Source organism: Chiloscyllium plagiosum, chromosome 2 (assembly GCF_004010195.1).
Source record: "Chiloscyllium plagiosum isolate BGI_BamShark_2017 chromosome 2, ASM401019v2, whole genome shotgun sequence".
Lineage (NCBI taxonomy): Eukaryota > Metazoa > Chordata > Chondrichthyes > Orectolobiformes > Hemiscylliidae > Chiloscyllium > Chiloscyllium plagiosum.
In genome coordinates this window covers 65,054,568-65,072,053 of record NC_057711.1, presented here as the reverse complement: position 1 = coordinate 65,072,053, position 17,486 = coordinate 65,054,568, and the positions used below count along the sequence as shown (strand labels likewise).

The 17,486-nt window shown below is 38.6% G+C and overlaps 1 protein-coding gene across 11 annotated transcripts in view; it reads left to right on the top strand.

The window, feature by feature from the left end:
* The window catches only part of sema6a (sema domain, transmembrane domain (TM), and cytoplasmic domain, (semaphorin) 6A), a 152,344-nt gene that overhangs the window by 104,924 nt on the left and 29,934 nt on the right, over positions 1 to 17,486 (top strand). For all 11 annotated transcript variants that reach the window (XM_043711327.1, XM_043711335.1, XM_043711319.1 and 8 more), the window contains exons 7-10: positions 6,986 to 7,079; positions 9,516 to 9,635; positions 11,607 to 11,695; positions 13,689 to 13,906. In XM_043711327.1, coding sequence (XP_043567262.1) covers positions 6,986 to 7,079; positions 9,516 to 9,635; positions 11,607 to 11,695; positions 13,689 to 13,906 — 521 coding nt within the window. The remainder of the gene's footprint in view (positions 1 to 6,985; positions 7,080 to 9,515; positions 9,636 to 11,606; positions 11,696 to 13,688; positions 13,907 to 17,486) is intronic.

Sequence of the window (17,486 nt, the reverse complement as noted above, 5' to 3'; positions counted from 1 at the left end):
ACAACGTCCGGTGATTATAGTCACAATACTGTTCATTTTTTGAATTTCATATTTATAACCAGTTGTTTATTCCATCAGTTTTTTTTTCTAAAGAAGGCTATGTGGTGTATACAAAAGTCTTGATCAAATGATTCATAACTCTAACATGGATCCAAATGAAGCTTAAGATTTACACCCTTGTTTTATCTTGTGTTTAAAGGGGGAAATAAGCTGGCTATAATTTTCAGCAATGTTGCAGACTATTGCTAATGTTTTTAATATAGATGTCTCCAGACAACCAACTGAAAGATGCATAATTCAAGTTGTTTCATCCAGATTATGGGTCTTCAAGTGACAGGATAAATGAATGTTTGGAACTAAATCTTAATTCAAACTCATCCAAGACTTTATAAAGTGAGAGTGCTGTCAAGGGCAATATGAATAGTAACATAAATAGATGAAAGAGGTATCAAAGTGCTGGAGATAGCTTCACACTTGTAATCTACATTCAGATTACAATGGAGAAACATAGTCAACTGGCTACTTACTGTCTGTAATATTTGTTTAGTTTGGGATTATATTTGGCTGTTTGCGTGTTGTGTGACTATATGAGTCTATGATGGCTGTTATCTGGGGACAAGCTTAGTTTTAAAATAAGTCTCTCTCCCTATTGTCACCACCTGTTCATAACACTTGGAACATATTTCTTTCATACTCTGCTTTTATGGATTCTGATTTTGCGAAGACTGGACGAGCACCTCGGTGAAAGTTTAAGAACAACACAAGTAGTGTTTATTTCACATGCCCTCATACAATTGGGGATTTAGGATAGAGGAAGACCAGAGGACTGCAATGATTCCAAAAGGTACTCACCATGACCCTCCCAATGGCAAATAGGATAAGCAATAAAAGCTGGGTAAAAACAATGACTGCAGATTCTGGAAACCAGATTCTGGTGTAGCGTGGTGCTGGAAAAGCACCCTTTATCTCTCCACCCTTCAGGCACTCTGCCTGTATTCCTGATGAAGGGCTTTTGCCCGAAACGTCGAATTTTCCTGCTTCTCAGATGCTGCCTGAACGCTGTGCTTTTCCAGCACTACTCTACTCCAGAAAGCAATAAAAGCTGGTCTTGTCAGTAACGCTGGCAACTCAAAATCAAGGACAGCATAAGTGAAATCATAGAATGGAACCTGACCCTTCCGTCCAACCAGTCCATGCCAAACATAATCCCAAAGTAAACTAGTCCCACCTGATCAATATCCCTCCAAACCTTTCCTATTCATGTACTTATCTTAATGTATTTTAAATGTAATTGTACTCCCATCCACCACTTCCTCAGGAAGTTAATTACACATGTAAACCACCCTCTGTGCAAAGAACAAAATTGCCCCTTGTGTCTTTTTTAAGTGTCTCTCCTCTCTTATTAAATATATGCCCCCTAGTTTTGAAATCCCCTATCCTTGCTGCCATTTTAACAATATGGAAACTGGAGAGTGAACATATTCTGAAAAGTTTTCTCTTTATGAATTCAATGTTTCTGTTTTCATTCAAAAAAACTTTATTTATTCACTTGATATGGTGACTGTGTAAATAAGAATATGAATCCCTAGATAGTTTTGGAATTTTTTTTATAAGGATTGTTTTCAGAAATAATCCCAGTGATTAGATAAATCTGAGGCATAGGCAAATGAGTATAGTTACTGGTGATGCTGTATGGATACCATTACCATGAACAAAATATTGTTCTGAAAAAAAATGGCACAAACCGTGACATTCATTGTTAATGGAAGGACTATTGAAACAGAATGAACAGCTTTCCTTTAAATCCATCCTTTATGATGGGTAATGGGACACCCTAACTTGGTAATGACTGATCAATGATCCTGATAAAGACAGTGGATAATGTTAAACGGCTTGTTTACTTATCCCAATGTAACATGAGGTTCCTGTTCAAGTTGCTTTGGAACAAGTTAAAATTGAACTAATTAAGCATGTGATTAGATTGCTTGGTTATCTTAAAGAACCCATCCTTCAATATAGCTGGTTGATAATTATGCATTTATTTTTGTACCAGAGGCAGCGCATTTATTCTTGATTGCATCAATAATTATGAAGCTGGTTTATTGTGACTAATCAAGTAATCCTACACTTGAATCCCAAACTAAAATAAGTCAGTGCAGGTACAGCAGAATTTCCACAATATTTTTGCTTGTGTTAACAACTATAAAATTTAGGGAGTGCAGTTCAGCAGGAATTTGTGCTGGGACAGTTGTTGCGTATGAATCAATTCCAGCTTTGTACTTGGAAATCAGAAGTATATCTTCACAATTTGCAAAATACCAAATTGAGAGCAATAATCATTAGAAGAAGGCAAAATAAAAGATGTTAACAAACTTGCAGAACAATTACATCATTGGCAAATTATCTTCAATCTTGATAAGAATGAGGTAGTACATCTTCAGCTGGAAAATTGAGGAGGCCAGATGTATCTTAGTAAACAAGAACAAATGTCTAAGTTAGAGAAGCCAAAGAATCTGGGAATGCATTTATACAAATCATTAAGCATACCACTTTCAGTTAATAAGATCATCAAAAACAGCATCAAATGTAGCAGAGGGCATTACTTTTAGTGGGAAACAATTTAACAAGCAACAAAGTTAAATGAACTTTGTTTAGAAGATTTAGTTAGGTTACACCATTCCGTTCTTCAAATTATACAAAAAGAATATAGAAACACTGAAGAGAATACTAAAAATATCTACAAGAATTATATCAAAACTGGAAAGTTATACTTATCAGCAAAGAAACAACAGGAAGACCAAGGGCTGGCTTTAAATGTGTTATGATTATCATAGAATCCCTACAGTGTGGAAACTGGCCATTTGGCCAATAAGTCCACACCAGCTCTCCGAAGAGCATCTCATCCAGACTCTTTCCCCCTACCCTTTCCCTGTAACCCTGCATTTCCCATGGCTAATCCATCTAACCTACGCATCCCTGCTCACTATGGGCAATTTAGCATGGCCAACCTATCTAACTTGCACATTTTTGGACTGTGGGAGGAAAGCTGGGCCGCTGGTTTGCGGTGCAGAGTGACACCTACAGCACAAGTTCAATTCTCACACCAGCTGAGGTTACCATGACCGTCCCACCTTCCACAACTTCTCCCCTCACCTGAGATGTGATGATCCTTGGGTCAAACCACCACCAGTCATCTCTCTCTGAGACAGCAGCTCCATGGTTCAACAGAATATTTTTATATGACAGGGGAGGGGTGTGTGTGATGGGGTGGTTTGGGCATGCACAAAATTTTAGAATATGTTGTTGGGTTCACTAACTCAATAGTTTCCAACCTAGTCTTTATTATGGTGTGGAACTGGCTACTACAAAGTGATTGAGGAACTAGCAGAAATACATCAAGGATGAAGCCAGAGGAGCATGAAGGAGCAAACAAAAAAAAACGGACATAGATATCAAGCAATATATTTATGGGGGCTGAATGAGAATGAATGAAATTTAGGAGCTGAATGAACTATGCAGTCAATGCCACGTATCAATTGAAATAAAATAATCCTTCAATGTAAGGCAAAATCCAGCTCATAGGTGACTAACAGATTAGGAAGCCCACAGACAAAGTCTGATTTTAAGAATTACTGGTTCAGACTTCTGGGGAGGTGCTCGAGCCAGATCAGGTGGAAGGGTGAATCCACTGTCTAGTATGTCCTTCTTCAGTTGCTGCATTGCTTCAAAAGTCCTGCTGTAGCATCTCCTCTTTTGTGGTAAGATAGCGACAGTAGTGGGGCCATCTACAAGATGGACTACAGAGTCACCCACGCTCTTTCCAAATCTGACCTATTGCCACCCAGAAGGACTATGCTGGCAGCTGGGTGGGAGCACCACTAGCTGCAAGCTGCCCTTCAAGTCACACACCATCCTGACCTATATCACCATTCCTTCACCTTTTGTTTGGGTCCTATCCTGGACCTTTCTTCCGAACAGCACTGTGTGTGTACCTACACACATCAAACGCACTGCAGCCGGTGAAGGAGACAGCTCATCAGTACCACATCAAGGACAGTTAGGGATGGACGGTAAATGCTGGCCCAGCATGAATATGAAAAATAAATTATTGGGGAATTGGCAAGGTTGAGCAGTGCCTTTGGCCTGTCTCACTAAAAGCAAAAAAAATTGTCAGACTTTTGACATTTCTATACTGGCGTTCAAGCTGCAGACTCTAACCATTTAATAGCATAGCAAATTGCAGAAAGAACTGGAGTGAAGCCATGGCAATTCAATTACCATTATTGGTTTAATTTTCCAAGATTACCTTCGGAAAGAGACATCTGGCAGTCAGTGTCCTCTTCATCTGAAGAGAACAGCAGACAATCTTTATAATCTCATTGGTTTGCCAGCTGTTAAAGCTTGATGCCTAGAAACAACTCCAGCACAAGGTCTCTTCAGCTTGCCTTGAATTTTTGTTTTCCTACTCCTACACAGTATAACCCAAACAGGTTTTCTGTTTCGCACGACAAGCAGGTTTCACATTAATCGGAGTTACCTGATCTAATGGAATGAAAGTCAGTACCAAAGCTCTTTGTATAAGCCTAGTACACTAACTGCCTTGTTCCTGGTGACTCTGACTCACTTTGATCCCAATGTTACTGATCAATCATTCCTTTACATTCAGTAGAATGTGTCAGAGTTTAGAAGTTCATCAAAAGCATGACTACAGTTGAGTGCCCATTTTAAGTGTCACACCTTTTCTTGGGGCTGGTTTACTGCTAACATATATGCGTTTGTAAAAATGATTTCCCCATCTGCTTCCTATCTGCTATGTAAGGGATATCGATTACTACACCTGTTGATTTGACATTCCATATTTAGTAATCATGTAGGTTCTGGAAAAGTTCCATTTGTCAGTATGAATCTGTAATGAATGTTTTAGTACTTATTTTGTTTTGTACCATTACTAATACCTTAGAAATGTCTCGGACCGGCCAGCAGACTGTAATTGTATCTGCCTGCACTTCAGAAGTCTGTATTCTCACTTGCATAAATACAACAACATATATAGCCAAGTTTTTAGTCAACCATAGTGCCATTATGGAAATAAAACTAATATTTCCATGGTTTATAACAACATGGGGATTAGAATACTTAAACATATTGATGTGCAAATTAAATTTCCACATTTACATATTTCAAAATGGAATTAAAAGGAAACATTTGCATTTACTGCAGCACTTTCCATAACCTTGAAACATCACAAACCTTTTCCTTCTCTTGTATAGTCTTTGTGTTAACCAGTGAAAGGTGACAGTGAATTTGTGCACAGCAAGGTCCCACTAACAGCAGTGAGATTAAAGTCTGTTCTTGTTTTGGTGGTAATCTGTATTTGAAAGATGCATGTTCTGCTTTTCTCTTAACAGTTATTGCCTAACCTACTGAGCTTCTCCAGCATGTTTGCTTCAGATTTCCTGCATCGGCAATATTTTGCCTTCATTTATTTGAGGGATAAATGTTTGTTGGCCCCAGCAGCAAAACATCCCTCCTATCCCATGAATATTACCATGTGATCATTTAAGACCATCGAGAGGGCAGACGGAGATTTTGTTCATCTTTTGTAAAAGATGGCACCTTTGCCTGTAACACTCACTCAGCACAGAGCTGAAGCATCAGCCATTGTTATGTATGTGAGTCTGTGCAGTGGAGTTTGAACTCTCAGCTGTCTAATGCAGAGTCAAGAGGGCTATCACTGAGCCAAGACTACAAACAAAAGTTTATTTTTGTTACCTGCTGCTGCTTCAGCAGTTTTATATTTAATTTCAATTTCTCTTTCTCTTATTTTAAAGACATTGTTTCTTATGGTGACAATGTTCATGACTTTGACTGCTGTCTTGAACCACACTCCAACTGACTATCCTTTGAACCTGCTCAGTAGTTGCCAGCAGGTAATTTTGATCTGAGAAAACATGACAGACCAAGCCTCACGATGTACTCAGAAATATGCCCTAACTGTCAGATATAGTAAAAAGCAAAATGCATGGTTCTTTTTTGCCGTTTGCCTGGAAGAGCAGACATCAGTTGTCAGAGTTGCTCACCAACTGAGGGCATTTACCAATGTACCAGTGCAAATGTGGAATGTGTAGGTTATTACAATGTGAGCTGTACATTTAATCTTAACCTTTGGGAATGTAATTGGCACCATTCTTTTTAACAAGGCAAATTTCGAAAGCTACAAGGAATGTTGGAGATTAGAATATAGCAGCTACTGCATGAAGAACAGTGGAAATGGAAGCATTATGAGATGTTTGTCCATTTCAAGATAACATTGTTTCCTACCATCTTCCACCTGTTAATGTAACAAGCACAAATTTGCAAACTATTTTGGAGACGTTAACACAGTATATTAGGACAAGTTTATTTCAAATGTTATGCTGTCTGTAGTTTTCAAAATTCCTTTTAAGAAGAAAAGCAATCAATAAGCCTGTTCTCAAGTCTCATATCTGTTTGCAATTGAATTATACTCAGAAATATTTCTTTTCTGAACCTATTTAGGGAATCTCAATCCCTATTTTAATTCAACATTTTACTCAGTCATGTTACAACACCATAATTTAAAGTTTTCTTTCATTGCTGGTGTTTTTCCTTTGGCACACCCTGTTTAATTTAATCTCTTTCTTCCTACATGTAAAAGGACCATTTAAAGATTCAGAAGGTTCCGATTGGGGAAACAATGGTCATAGGAAATGGATGTTGATGCATTCTGGGTACTTAACCTCCAATATTCATTGTTATCTTTTAAAGAATGGAAATAACAGGGCATGTGCTCTCTCATCATAACTTTAATTCCTGCTGAAAATCCCCCTTACATATTGTTTTAAACTGAAGTGAACACCATGGCAGTGGCCTTGGTAAGGACAATACATTAATCACCATGTTCTTTGATAAAATCACTGATTACTTGTCAAAAGATGTGAATATGAATTCTTCCAATGTGTTTCAGTTGGATACTCTGGATATTTTTGGAGATGACAACATCAGTGGAATGGCAAGGTGTCCTTATGATCCAAAACATGCAAATGTTGCACTTTTTGCTGGTAAGCATTTGTCTGGAATTTGTGATACAACCAGTGGGCACAGTGTAATTTAATTAAATATACAGTTAGAAAGGATTGAGTTTTCCCATTTCATGCTTCATGGCACAAAAAAATTTATGGTTTCTGAATCTGAAGCAGTGTGTTGTCCTGGTACTGTAGCACCTAATTTGAAAGATTGGCTATGAGGAAGACCAAATTTTGATCATCGTGTTAATTACAGGTTATCTGTAAGCAATACCTAAAATTCAAAAGTCATCTTCAAATTTGTCAGTGTTGCCAGTCCACTTGATATCCATAACTACTTTATTCTCTTGTTCCCTCCATCATTCAAATTTCGTTTCACTGACTGTCATCTCTCTCTTGTCCACTTCTCTTTGATTTACTGTAAACAGCCACGCTTAAAATTTCATGAGCTCTTGTTCACCAAAATTCCTACCCTAAACCCCATCAACTCTCCACCTGTTTATTCTTTAAAGCCTTCTCAAATCCTATTTCTTCAGCCAAGTATGTGGTCATCCCTCCTAATGAGTCTTTTTGTGGCTCAGTGCCCATTTTCCATATGCCCATCTGTGAAACTCCTTTTAGAAATTATTTATATTCACAAAGCGCTTTTAAAGCAACTTGCTTACCTCCGTGATTAAAAAGAACTTGCAGACAAATCCCTATATTTTTGTTTAAACGCGGTTTAGCTTATTTAACATTGTTTTGCTTGTGATCTGTCAAAATTATTATGGGATCTATGACTTTATAACCACATTGTGTGACTTACATTACAAATACTGTGAAGTTAAGTAAAACTCTAGACTGGTTACATTCATGTAACAGCAGAGCTAGAAAATGTAGATTAGATTCTGACAAGCTTTTTTATGAGGAGACTTTAGGCATTGGAAATTAGAAATCCCAATGTATACCTTCACCTATTGTGTAGGCGTCAGGCGTGAGCTGGGTATGTTTCTCATTTGTGTGAGCCCATTATGAGGTATCCACTGTTGGTAAAAAAAAATTAATTTGGTTGACAAGCTCACTGGGGAATGGGGAAAGAGTCTGATGCTCCACTTCCCTGGTTGACGTTGGTACTCATGAGGGTCAAAGTACTACATAATCAGCCAGCCAGATAGGACCATGAAGAGTCTCCCTCAGTGTAAGGAATCTTGCCCTTTTTATCCACAGCTGTCAGAATCAGAAAGGTGAACTTCAAAAAAAATTCTGTGCATTTGCTGACAGTGATTATGTTAATTTTATTAGTGTTCTCCATCTTGGGAAGGGTTCTTTAACTTGTTAGCTGGATCAATCTCAAATTTGATGAGATCTGCTGCAGAGAATATCCAGTTTGGAGTAGAACGGGATCCAGTGTCATGTCCCTTGATTAGGTAAACACCTGCCCAAATTTAAGTTTGTATTGTGTTTAGGAGCTATACCTGAGAAAATACTCAAATCTACCTTAAATGTCGTCACAGTTCCATCTTAGGATTCTTAAGAAGCCTCCACATGAATCATTGAGTATCCCACTGTCCAGCCAACTAAGCTAACCAATATTCTCCTGCCCTCCATGAAGAGTGATGCCAACAGGGTGGGTTCAATTCCCATACCAGCGGAAGTGGCCATGAGGAACTCTCCTTCCCAACCTTTCCCCTTGCCTGAGGTGTGGTGACCCTCTGGTTAAAACATCACCAGTTGTCTCTCTCTCTTTTTTCTCTCTCTCTCTCTCTCTCTCTCTGTCTGTCTGTCTGTCTCTCTCTCTCTCTCTCTCTCTCTCTCTCTCTCTCTCTCTCTCAAAAAAGTGAGAAGCCTTGTATTTCTCTAGCACTATGGCAACTTGACCTTTTTTGTTGTTGAGTGTTTTGGGTGGCACGGTGGCACAGTGGTTAGCACTGCTGCCTCACAGCGCCAGAGACCCGGGTTCAATTCCCGCCTCAGGCGACTGACTGTGTGGAGTTTGCACGTTCTCCCCGTGTCTGCGTGGGTTTCCTCCGGGTGCTCCGGTTTCCTCCCACAGTCCAAAGATGTGCAGGTCAGGTGAATTGGCCATACTAAATTGTCCGTAGTGTTAGGTAAGGGGTAAATGTAGGGGTATGGGTGGGTTTCGCTTCGGCGGGTCGGTGTGGACTTGTTGGGCCGAAGGGCCTGTTTCTACACTGTAATCTAATCTAAAAATCTAATTAATTTGTTCGTCATTCACTATTGATATGCAATTATTGGCTAGAAGTGCAACAATCAATAAAATGAATAACTTAACATTTATCTCAATATGTTGACCAAAGTTCACTATTGTTGGACGATATATCTAAGATGTATCCAGAACTGCTGTGATTCAGTATCCTTTTCTGATTTTATCAATCTTGGTTTGATTTGAATGAATTCTAAAGTACTTGAAGTATATTTATATCAAAATGAAACTGGTTAGTGCAGAATTTCTTTTTATTGTACTTCATCCAGAAGGCAAGCTTTATTCAGCAACTGTAACAGACTTCCTTGCAATTGATTCTGTTATTTATCGGAGCCTTGGAGACAGTCCAACACTACGGACAGTAAAACATGACTCCAAATGGTTGAAAGGTGAGTAAACAGTGATGGCGTTTGATTATGTTGTCAAGATTCCAGAAAGTCATTCTCTCTAACTTAAGATCTCGTGGTTTCTATTTTCTTTGAACAAGACAGTTCTAGTTTAATTTTTTTCTGGTTTGATTTGAGTGAACTCCCAAGTGGTGTCACTGAAAGGCATACCTCAGGACCATAACAAGCGATATGGAAATATTCCACAAGCTCGTTATGAATCTTTTCAAATACTGTCCTTAATTGCAGATTTTTGAAAATCAATTCTTTTAGTGCAAAACCATTTGGAGAAGATATATTCATACAGTGCATAAAAGGCCCTTTGGCCTATCGAGTCTGTACTGAATATGGTGATGATCCTATGCCCATTGCACTGTAAAAGTAGAATGGCCGAGCATTTCCCAGTGCCAATTGGTGTACTCACTTGCCAACATCTTCCCTTTTTAAAGTGGCAGAGTGATGAGTATCTGCCCTCAAGTGATGGATAGCTCCTTAACACAAAGTATATTAAGATCAGTTGTTGACTGGAAAAATCCAGTTGGCTTCTAGACCTTCTGTGGCATTGAGAGCCTGGGATCCTGAATCATTTTTTTAAATGGCTTGTTAAAAGGTGCTGAAATGCTGTGATCCTATCCGGCTGTACCTGCTGTAGTATTTTCGTGGCAGGTTTCTAGAGGAATAGTCTGGAGTAGAGGCCACTGCCCCTCCCCAAGGAAGGTGGGTGATGAGGCAGGCAGGTTAGTACAGCCTGCTGCCCATATTTACTCAGAAATTGACGCCATAGTCCTCCCACGATTATCCCATCATCTTTCATCAATAACCCCTCCCCACCATTCCTCATTACTCACTGTCTTTTCATGCCTATTCACCCAGTATGCAGTGTGTGCAGAACTCATGGGCCTTATTACACTACACTATAAGGAAGATATTGAGATGTTCCAGAAACTACTACAACAAATGGACTGCAATTCAAGTTCATTTGGGGGATGAAAAACTTCCAATCCTCATAGGAATTCATTATTGCCATCAAAAGTAATAAACATGTACTCAAAGTAATTTAAAATTAAACCTCTTAGAAAGTCATAAAGCTGTTAATCTAACAGAGTTCACAGTTCCCAAGGCAGTTGAATCAGCATTTTTTGAGTTGAATCCATTAGAGAACTCAGCCAAATATTCATAAATAAATTCAACTTTACAGTTGTGAAAAAAGCCTTCAGAGTTGAATATGTTAATGTTTTTGTTGTGAAACACATGGCCATTTAATCCACTGCTTTAAAGTTGACAGTAAAGTCACCAGAGTCCCAGAGGACCATAAGACTGCCCTGTCATTCGAGAGAAACAACCGGTGGTGATTTTAAATTTAAGGTCCTTACGCCTCAGGGTGAGTTTGAGAAAGTGGGACCTTCACAGTGACCTCATTTGGTGTGGGAAATGAACCCACGCTGTTGGCGTCAATGCATCTGGCCACAAGGTTTCTTGGAAAGTTGGTCTATGAATCAGTGAAAAGATCAAAGCATTATGGAGCACTGAATCTCAATACAGTTCAATACTGCACTTTACCCACTGGATAAGATAATTTAATGAACCTGAAAGTTTTCCCATTTTTATCACACTGGTGAATTCAATGGCTGCTTCCCTTTTATAAACAAAGCCCTCTCATCAATCCCTGTATTACAAATGTACTTAAAGCTTTACAATATGAATGTAAAGTTAGCACACCTTTTTAAACTTAGCTGCCAAAAGGATTCTAATTCTAGAGCAGCCTACTCCCATAGTTCTTGACCCCTCCCTGAGGTAGCTTGAACCAGTTTCAGAGGTTAGCCTGAATCCATGGAAATTGCAGGGGATCTAAAATTTCCTCACCCTCACAAAGAATGCTGCTTGTAGGTTTGTGACCCACAGCTTTATCCAGCTCTTGTATGGACTTTATTAACAGATGAGTATTTTATGTATGCTCCTTTTATTTTATTGCAGAACCTTATTTTGTCCAGGCTGTGGATTATGCTGACTATATCTATTTCTTCTTTCGGGAAATTGCTGTCGAATACAACACCATGGGAAAGGTAGAGATCATGCCTTTCTTGAATAACATAAGGTTATGACCCATAACAGTAGTAATCTGTGCATTGTAAGTCTGTCTTGATATATCATGATTGCTTTTTGTTTGGGGTTCTTCAACAGTAGAGAAATATTTTCACCAACCACCAGTTTACCTGGCATGGGAGCTATACAGATCAAAGATCCATCCTTAAAATGGAAGGTTTATGTGTATATTGAACTGGCTATCTACACCTCCTTTCTTTTGCCATGTTTCTGCTGAAGATGCTGACTCTTGTTAGGATTTACTTCCATGTGGTACTTGGCTGTTATGTGCACAAGACACCTAATAGTATTACATTATCACATAAAAGTGTTGGAATAGAATATGCTGACAACAGTGCAAAGTTTCTGAATAAACAGGAAGGGCATTCTTGGGCAGAGGGCAAAGTACAAGAAATAACTGAAGTGATGTGTATTTATTAAGAAATGATGATAACAGCAAAACTCCAGCAAAAAGGATTGCAGAGACTGTGAATGTGATATTATCTTTTTGTTGCCTAGTGGCTTTACTTGTCAAAGTTAATCCGACGGAGATGGCCAGGATTAAGTTGGTCAGGACATGTACTGAAAGCAAGGCAATTCATATGAAATACACTCAGTGTTTTAAAGCTAGGCATTTACTGTTTATGAAGTTCCAAAGGGATTTAAAACATTGTACTAAAATGTCAGCCGTAAGGTATTTCAACATCCTCGTGAGTCTCCATAATGAAAAGGAACAAGGTTTCTATCTTTATTGAAACTGTTCTTTATTTTGTCAGTTTTTTAAAAAAATTCAGTTAACTTGAGGACTTGTTTTCCCTTGAATGTAAATATGAACCTCAAAGGAACAGATTTGAAATGTGATTAATGGGCAAAAGACAAGATGATGCACAACTTCTGGGCTCATTAACCTATGGAACGACATTGCAAAACACCGCCACATCATTTGCTTTTACCCTGAGGCGTAGTAGTAAGAACTTCTAATTTATTAGATGCACCCACCTTAAGATAATACCAAGCTTATGCCAGTTTAGTCTGATGGTTAGATCTAAATCTGGATATTTTGTTGTATATTAATTTTTTTGCAATGGAAATACATTTAAGTTGATATGCAAAATTAGAAATGTATTGGTAGAAGGCAGTTAATATGTTATTGAATTGGTTATTGCATTTTTTTAAGAGAATGCTCCCCTTTGCTGATTCTGCAGTGTGTTTGAAATCAAACTGAAGAAGCCTGCCTCACTCTATTTTCAAATGTGTTCCTTTCCTGAAAGCTCCAGGACAAGGCTCAGTTACAGTACTTCACCTAATTAGTAAAGCACAGGAAATTGGAACCAACACCCTGAGCAAGAGCAATAACCCAACTATTATCCTGATATAGCTTTGTTTACACCAGGATGCAGTAACCAGAACAGCCCATTAGTCAATCAGTACATTCAGCATTTTAAAGCTAGGCATTTACTGTTTATGAAGTTCCAAAGGGATTTAAAACATTGTACTAAGGGTTCTTAATTTCTAGTTGCCTATTACTTGCTTTCTAACTTTAAAACTGTCTTTTCTTGATGACTTACTTTCTCTGCATAATGTGTGTAATTTATCAACTTCCGAACTACAAAAGTGGCCTATTCCTTCGCCCCTCGCAGTTTAGAATTAGAGGGGGTGAGGAAAGCCTACAAGCTTGTCTGTTAACTGAGATACTTTTCCAAAGATTTTTAGTTCACTTTCACTCAGCAGTTTCTTTGGTCAAAATTATTAATTCAATTTTAAGGAATCCTCAAGTTGAATTCATAAAAGCATTCTTTGATTAAACTGATTCGTGAATTCATGCTGTTCCACAGGAGATTTGAATTTCGTTTATGCAATATGTTTAGTGTTCAGACTTCAGCTGAAAATGTGGGAACAGTCTTTTGAAGTTCTGAAGTGACTTCTTAAGAGCTAAAGGGACTTTCAAAGCTCTTGCCTGAATTTTATTTCCAGGTGATTTTCCCAAGAGTTGCCCGGGTCTGTAAAAATGACATGGGAGGTTCTCAGAGAGTATTGGAGAAGCAGTGGACATCATTCGTGAAAGCTCGTCTCAACTGTTCTGTACCTGGAGACTCTCACTTTTACTTCAACATTTTGCAGTCAGTGACAAATGTTGTCCGTATTAGTGGCCGTGATGTCATTCTAGCAACATTTTCCACCCCTTATAACAGGTAAATATATTCACAGAGCCACAGAAATGCTATACTGAAACTATTAGGATGAATATTTTGAAATGACATTTCTTGTTTAAATTACCAGTGCTGAAGACTGTTATTGAGTGTATGTAGGTTAAACGTAATTTTGCTGGGATCCATTGTAAACATTACTCAATGCGCACAATAATTTTGTGCAAAATATTTCCTTTTAAAGTGAATTATTTTACATTAATTGTATACATTTGTTTAAATTCTGCAGAATGAGTGATATTCATAAGTGCATGTCACTTGGTTTCAATTTTGTTTAATATTCCTGTGAAGTTCCTTGTGACATTTTATTACACTAATAAAATGGTGGATAAATAGGTGGTATGCACATATAAGTTGTTGTTGTTTTGTCAGTCGCGCTTTATCTGTGAGAATTTTTCTTCGGTTGCATTAATAGCTACAATGAACAAAAGCAATGCATCTCTTCCCAAGCGTGACTAGAATCTAAAATGTTTAGACAACTTCTTGCTGCTTTGTCTTATTTTGTTTATAGGACTAACAGCAGTTCATAGATTCACACAGTGCAGAAGAGGCCCTTTGCCTGTCAAGTCTGCATTGACATAACTACCATTAAAGGCACAATAATCCAACTTTCTTGCACTTGTCCCATATCCTTAAATGTTATGACATATGAAGTGTTCATCCAAATTTTTGAAGGTTGTAAGGTTTATAACCTCCAAATTTCCACCTGTCCCTTACCCTAAAACTATGCCGTCTTGTGACTGACGCTCAACCAAAGGGAACAGCTGCTTTCTGCCCACCCTGTCAATACCCTTCAATCTTACACACCTCAATTATGTGCCCTCTCAGCCTTCTCTACTGTAAAGAAAACAAAATGAGCCTATCTAGTCTCTCTGTATAATTTAATTTCTCCATTCCAGGCAACATCCATGTGAGCGTCCTCTGTGCCCCCTCTAGTGCTATCATATTCTTCTGTAGTGAGATGGCCAGAATTGCACACAGTACTCCAGCTGTGTCCTGACCAACACACTGTACAATTCCAACGTTACCTCCTTGCTCTTTATACTCTATACCACAGCTGAAGAAAGCAAGTGTCCCATATGCCTTATTTAGTATGGTATTCATGTTCTTTGCTGACTTCAGGGATCTGTGAGTAATTACCTCAAAACCCCTCTATTCCACTGAACTACATATTCATTAAATGCTCCCTCATCTTGTTTCTTCTTCCAAAGTGTATCATCTCACACTTATCACGGTTAAGTATCATCTGTCACTGGTCTGCTCCTCTTACCAAGCCATCTATATCTTCCTGCAACCTACAACCATTGCTTTCACTATTGGCCAATCTTGGTGTCACCTGCAATTTTGCTTAACATTCCACACACATTTTTATCTCTATCATTTATGTATATAACAAACAATAAGGGTCCCAGTACTGATCCTTGTGGTACACTGCTGGACACTGGCCTCCACTCAATCTTCTACTACTATCCTTTGTGTCCTATTACTAAGCCAATTTCTGGTCCGTCTCATCAAATTTCCTTAAATTCTAAGTGCTTTAACCTTCTCAATTGATTTCCCATTTGGGATCTTTTCAAAAGCTTTGCTAAAATCCATATAAACTTCCAACTGGGCTTCTTTAATCCACACACACACCATCGTATTTTCAAATTTGTTAGGCATGACCTCCCTTGGACAAAGCCATGCTGATTATCCCTAATTGACCCATGACTTTCTAAATGGATATTAATTTGCTCCTTCAGAATTTTCTCCTGTAGTTTCCCTACCATTGGCTTTAGACTCGCCGGTCTGTAATTTCCTGGTTCATCTCTACCACTCCTCTTGAAAAGTGGAACAGTGTTAGCCATCCTCTAGTCTTCTGGCACTTCACCCATGGCCAGGGAGGAATTAAAAATTTATGTCAGAGCCCCTGCAATTTCCTGCCTCCCACAGCAGCCTGTGATGCGGTTCATCTGAGCCAGGGGATTTGTCAGTTTTTGACCTCCAGGTAAATCCTTTCTGAACCCTCTCCAATTGAAAAATATTCCTCCTATAGCAGAGCAATCAGAACTGTTCATGCTACTCCATCGTCCCGTACAACCTCAACATGACGTCCTCACTTTCTCCTATATTCAGTGGTCTGGGCAATGAAGGCAAATTTGCTGAATGCCTTCTTAACCACCCTATCTGCATGAGATGCAAATTTCAAAACATTGACCACCTGGACCCCTAGGTCTCTCTGTTCTACAACACCACCAAGAACCCTACCATTAATTATATAAGTCTTGCCCTTGTTTGTTTTACCAAAATCCAAAACATTGCATTTATCTAAATTAAACTCCAGCACTCACTCCTTAGCCCAATTGATCAAGATCTCTTTTTCTAATCTTCACTCTCCACTATACTACCAATTATTGGTGTCATCCACAAACATCCTAACTGTGTCTCCAAAATGCTCATCCAAATCGTTTATATAAGTGATAAAACAAGTGGATCTAGTACTGCTCCCTGTGGAACACCGCTAATCACAGGCCTCCAGTCCAAAAGACAACTCTTTACTACCATCATGTCTCCAACCGCCAAGCCAGCTTTGTATCCAATTGACATGCTCTCCCTGAATCCCATGTGATCTAACTTTACTAATTAGTCTACCATACGGAACTTTATTCTTGACCAGAACCTCAATATCTATCTTCATCCATTGTTCCCTATTCTTACCGGCCTTACCCTTCACTCCAGCAGGAACATAATGCTTCCGAACTCTCATTATCACACTTTTGAAAGCCTCCCACTTGTCAGTTGTCCCTTTACCTGCAAAAGGTCTACTCCAATTAAACAATTGAAAGTTCCTGTCTCATACCATGAAAATTTGCCTTGCTCCAATTAAGAACTTTCACTTTTAAAAAAAGTCCCATCCTTTTCCTTAACTATTTTAAAAGTAAGAATTATGATCAAAGTGTTCCCCACTATCACTTTAGTCACTCACCCTGCCTTATTTCCCAAGATAAGGTCAGGTTTTGCTCATTCTCTAGTAGATAATATTTCAGTAGGTGGTTGAGACAATATGAATTCAAATTGTGCATATTGATGAAGAAAATGATCCTCAATATATTTTACAAATGTATTGAGGATCAAATGTAAACCATCCCATTTGTGCATGTCCCACTTCCCCAAAAAACGTTCCCATGGATCCAAAAATCTAATACCCTTCCTCCTATACCAACTGTTCAGCCACGCATTCTTCTGTCCTATTTTCCTATTTCTAAGCTTGCTAGCATGTGACAGTAGGAGTAGAGATTACAACCATTGACGTCCTGCTTTTTAATCTACTGCCTTGCTCTCTGAATCCTTGATGCAAGACCTTATTCCTCATTTTGCCCATATCGTTGGTACCAATGACCTCTAACCATGACCTCTAACTCATCACCCTCCCCTTTCAGGATGCCCTACAGCCATTCATCTTATTATTATTTTATTACCTTTTGGTTAATTGACCTTCATTTTCTGATTGAGGCAAAGATAAACTAAATACCAAAAAGACAGGACATATTTGTGAGACAAGGAGAGCCCATCACAACATATGAAC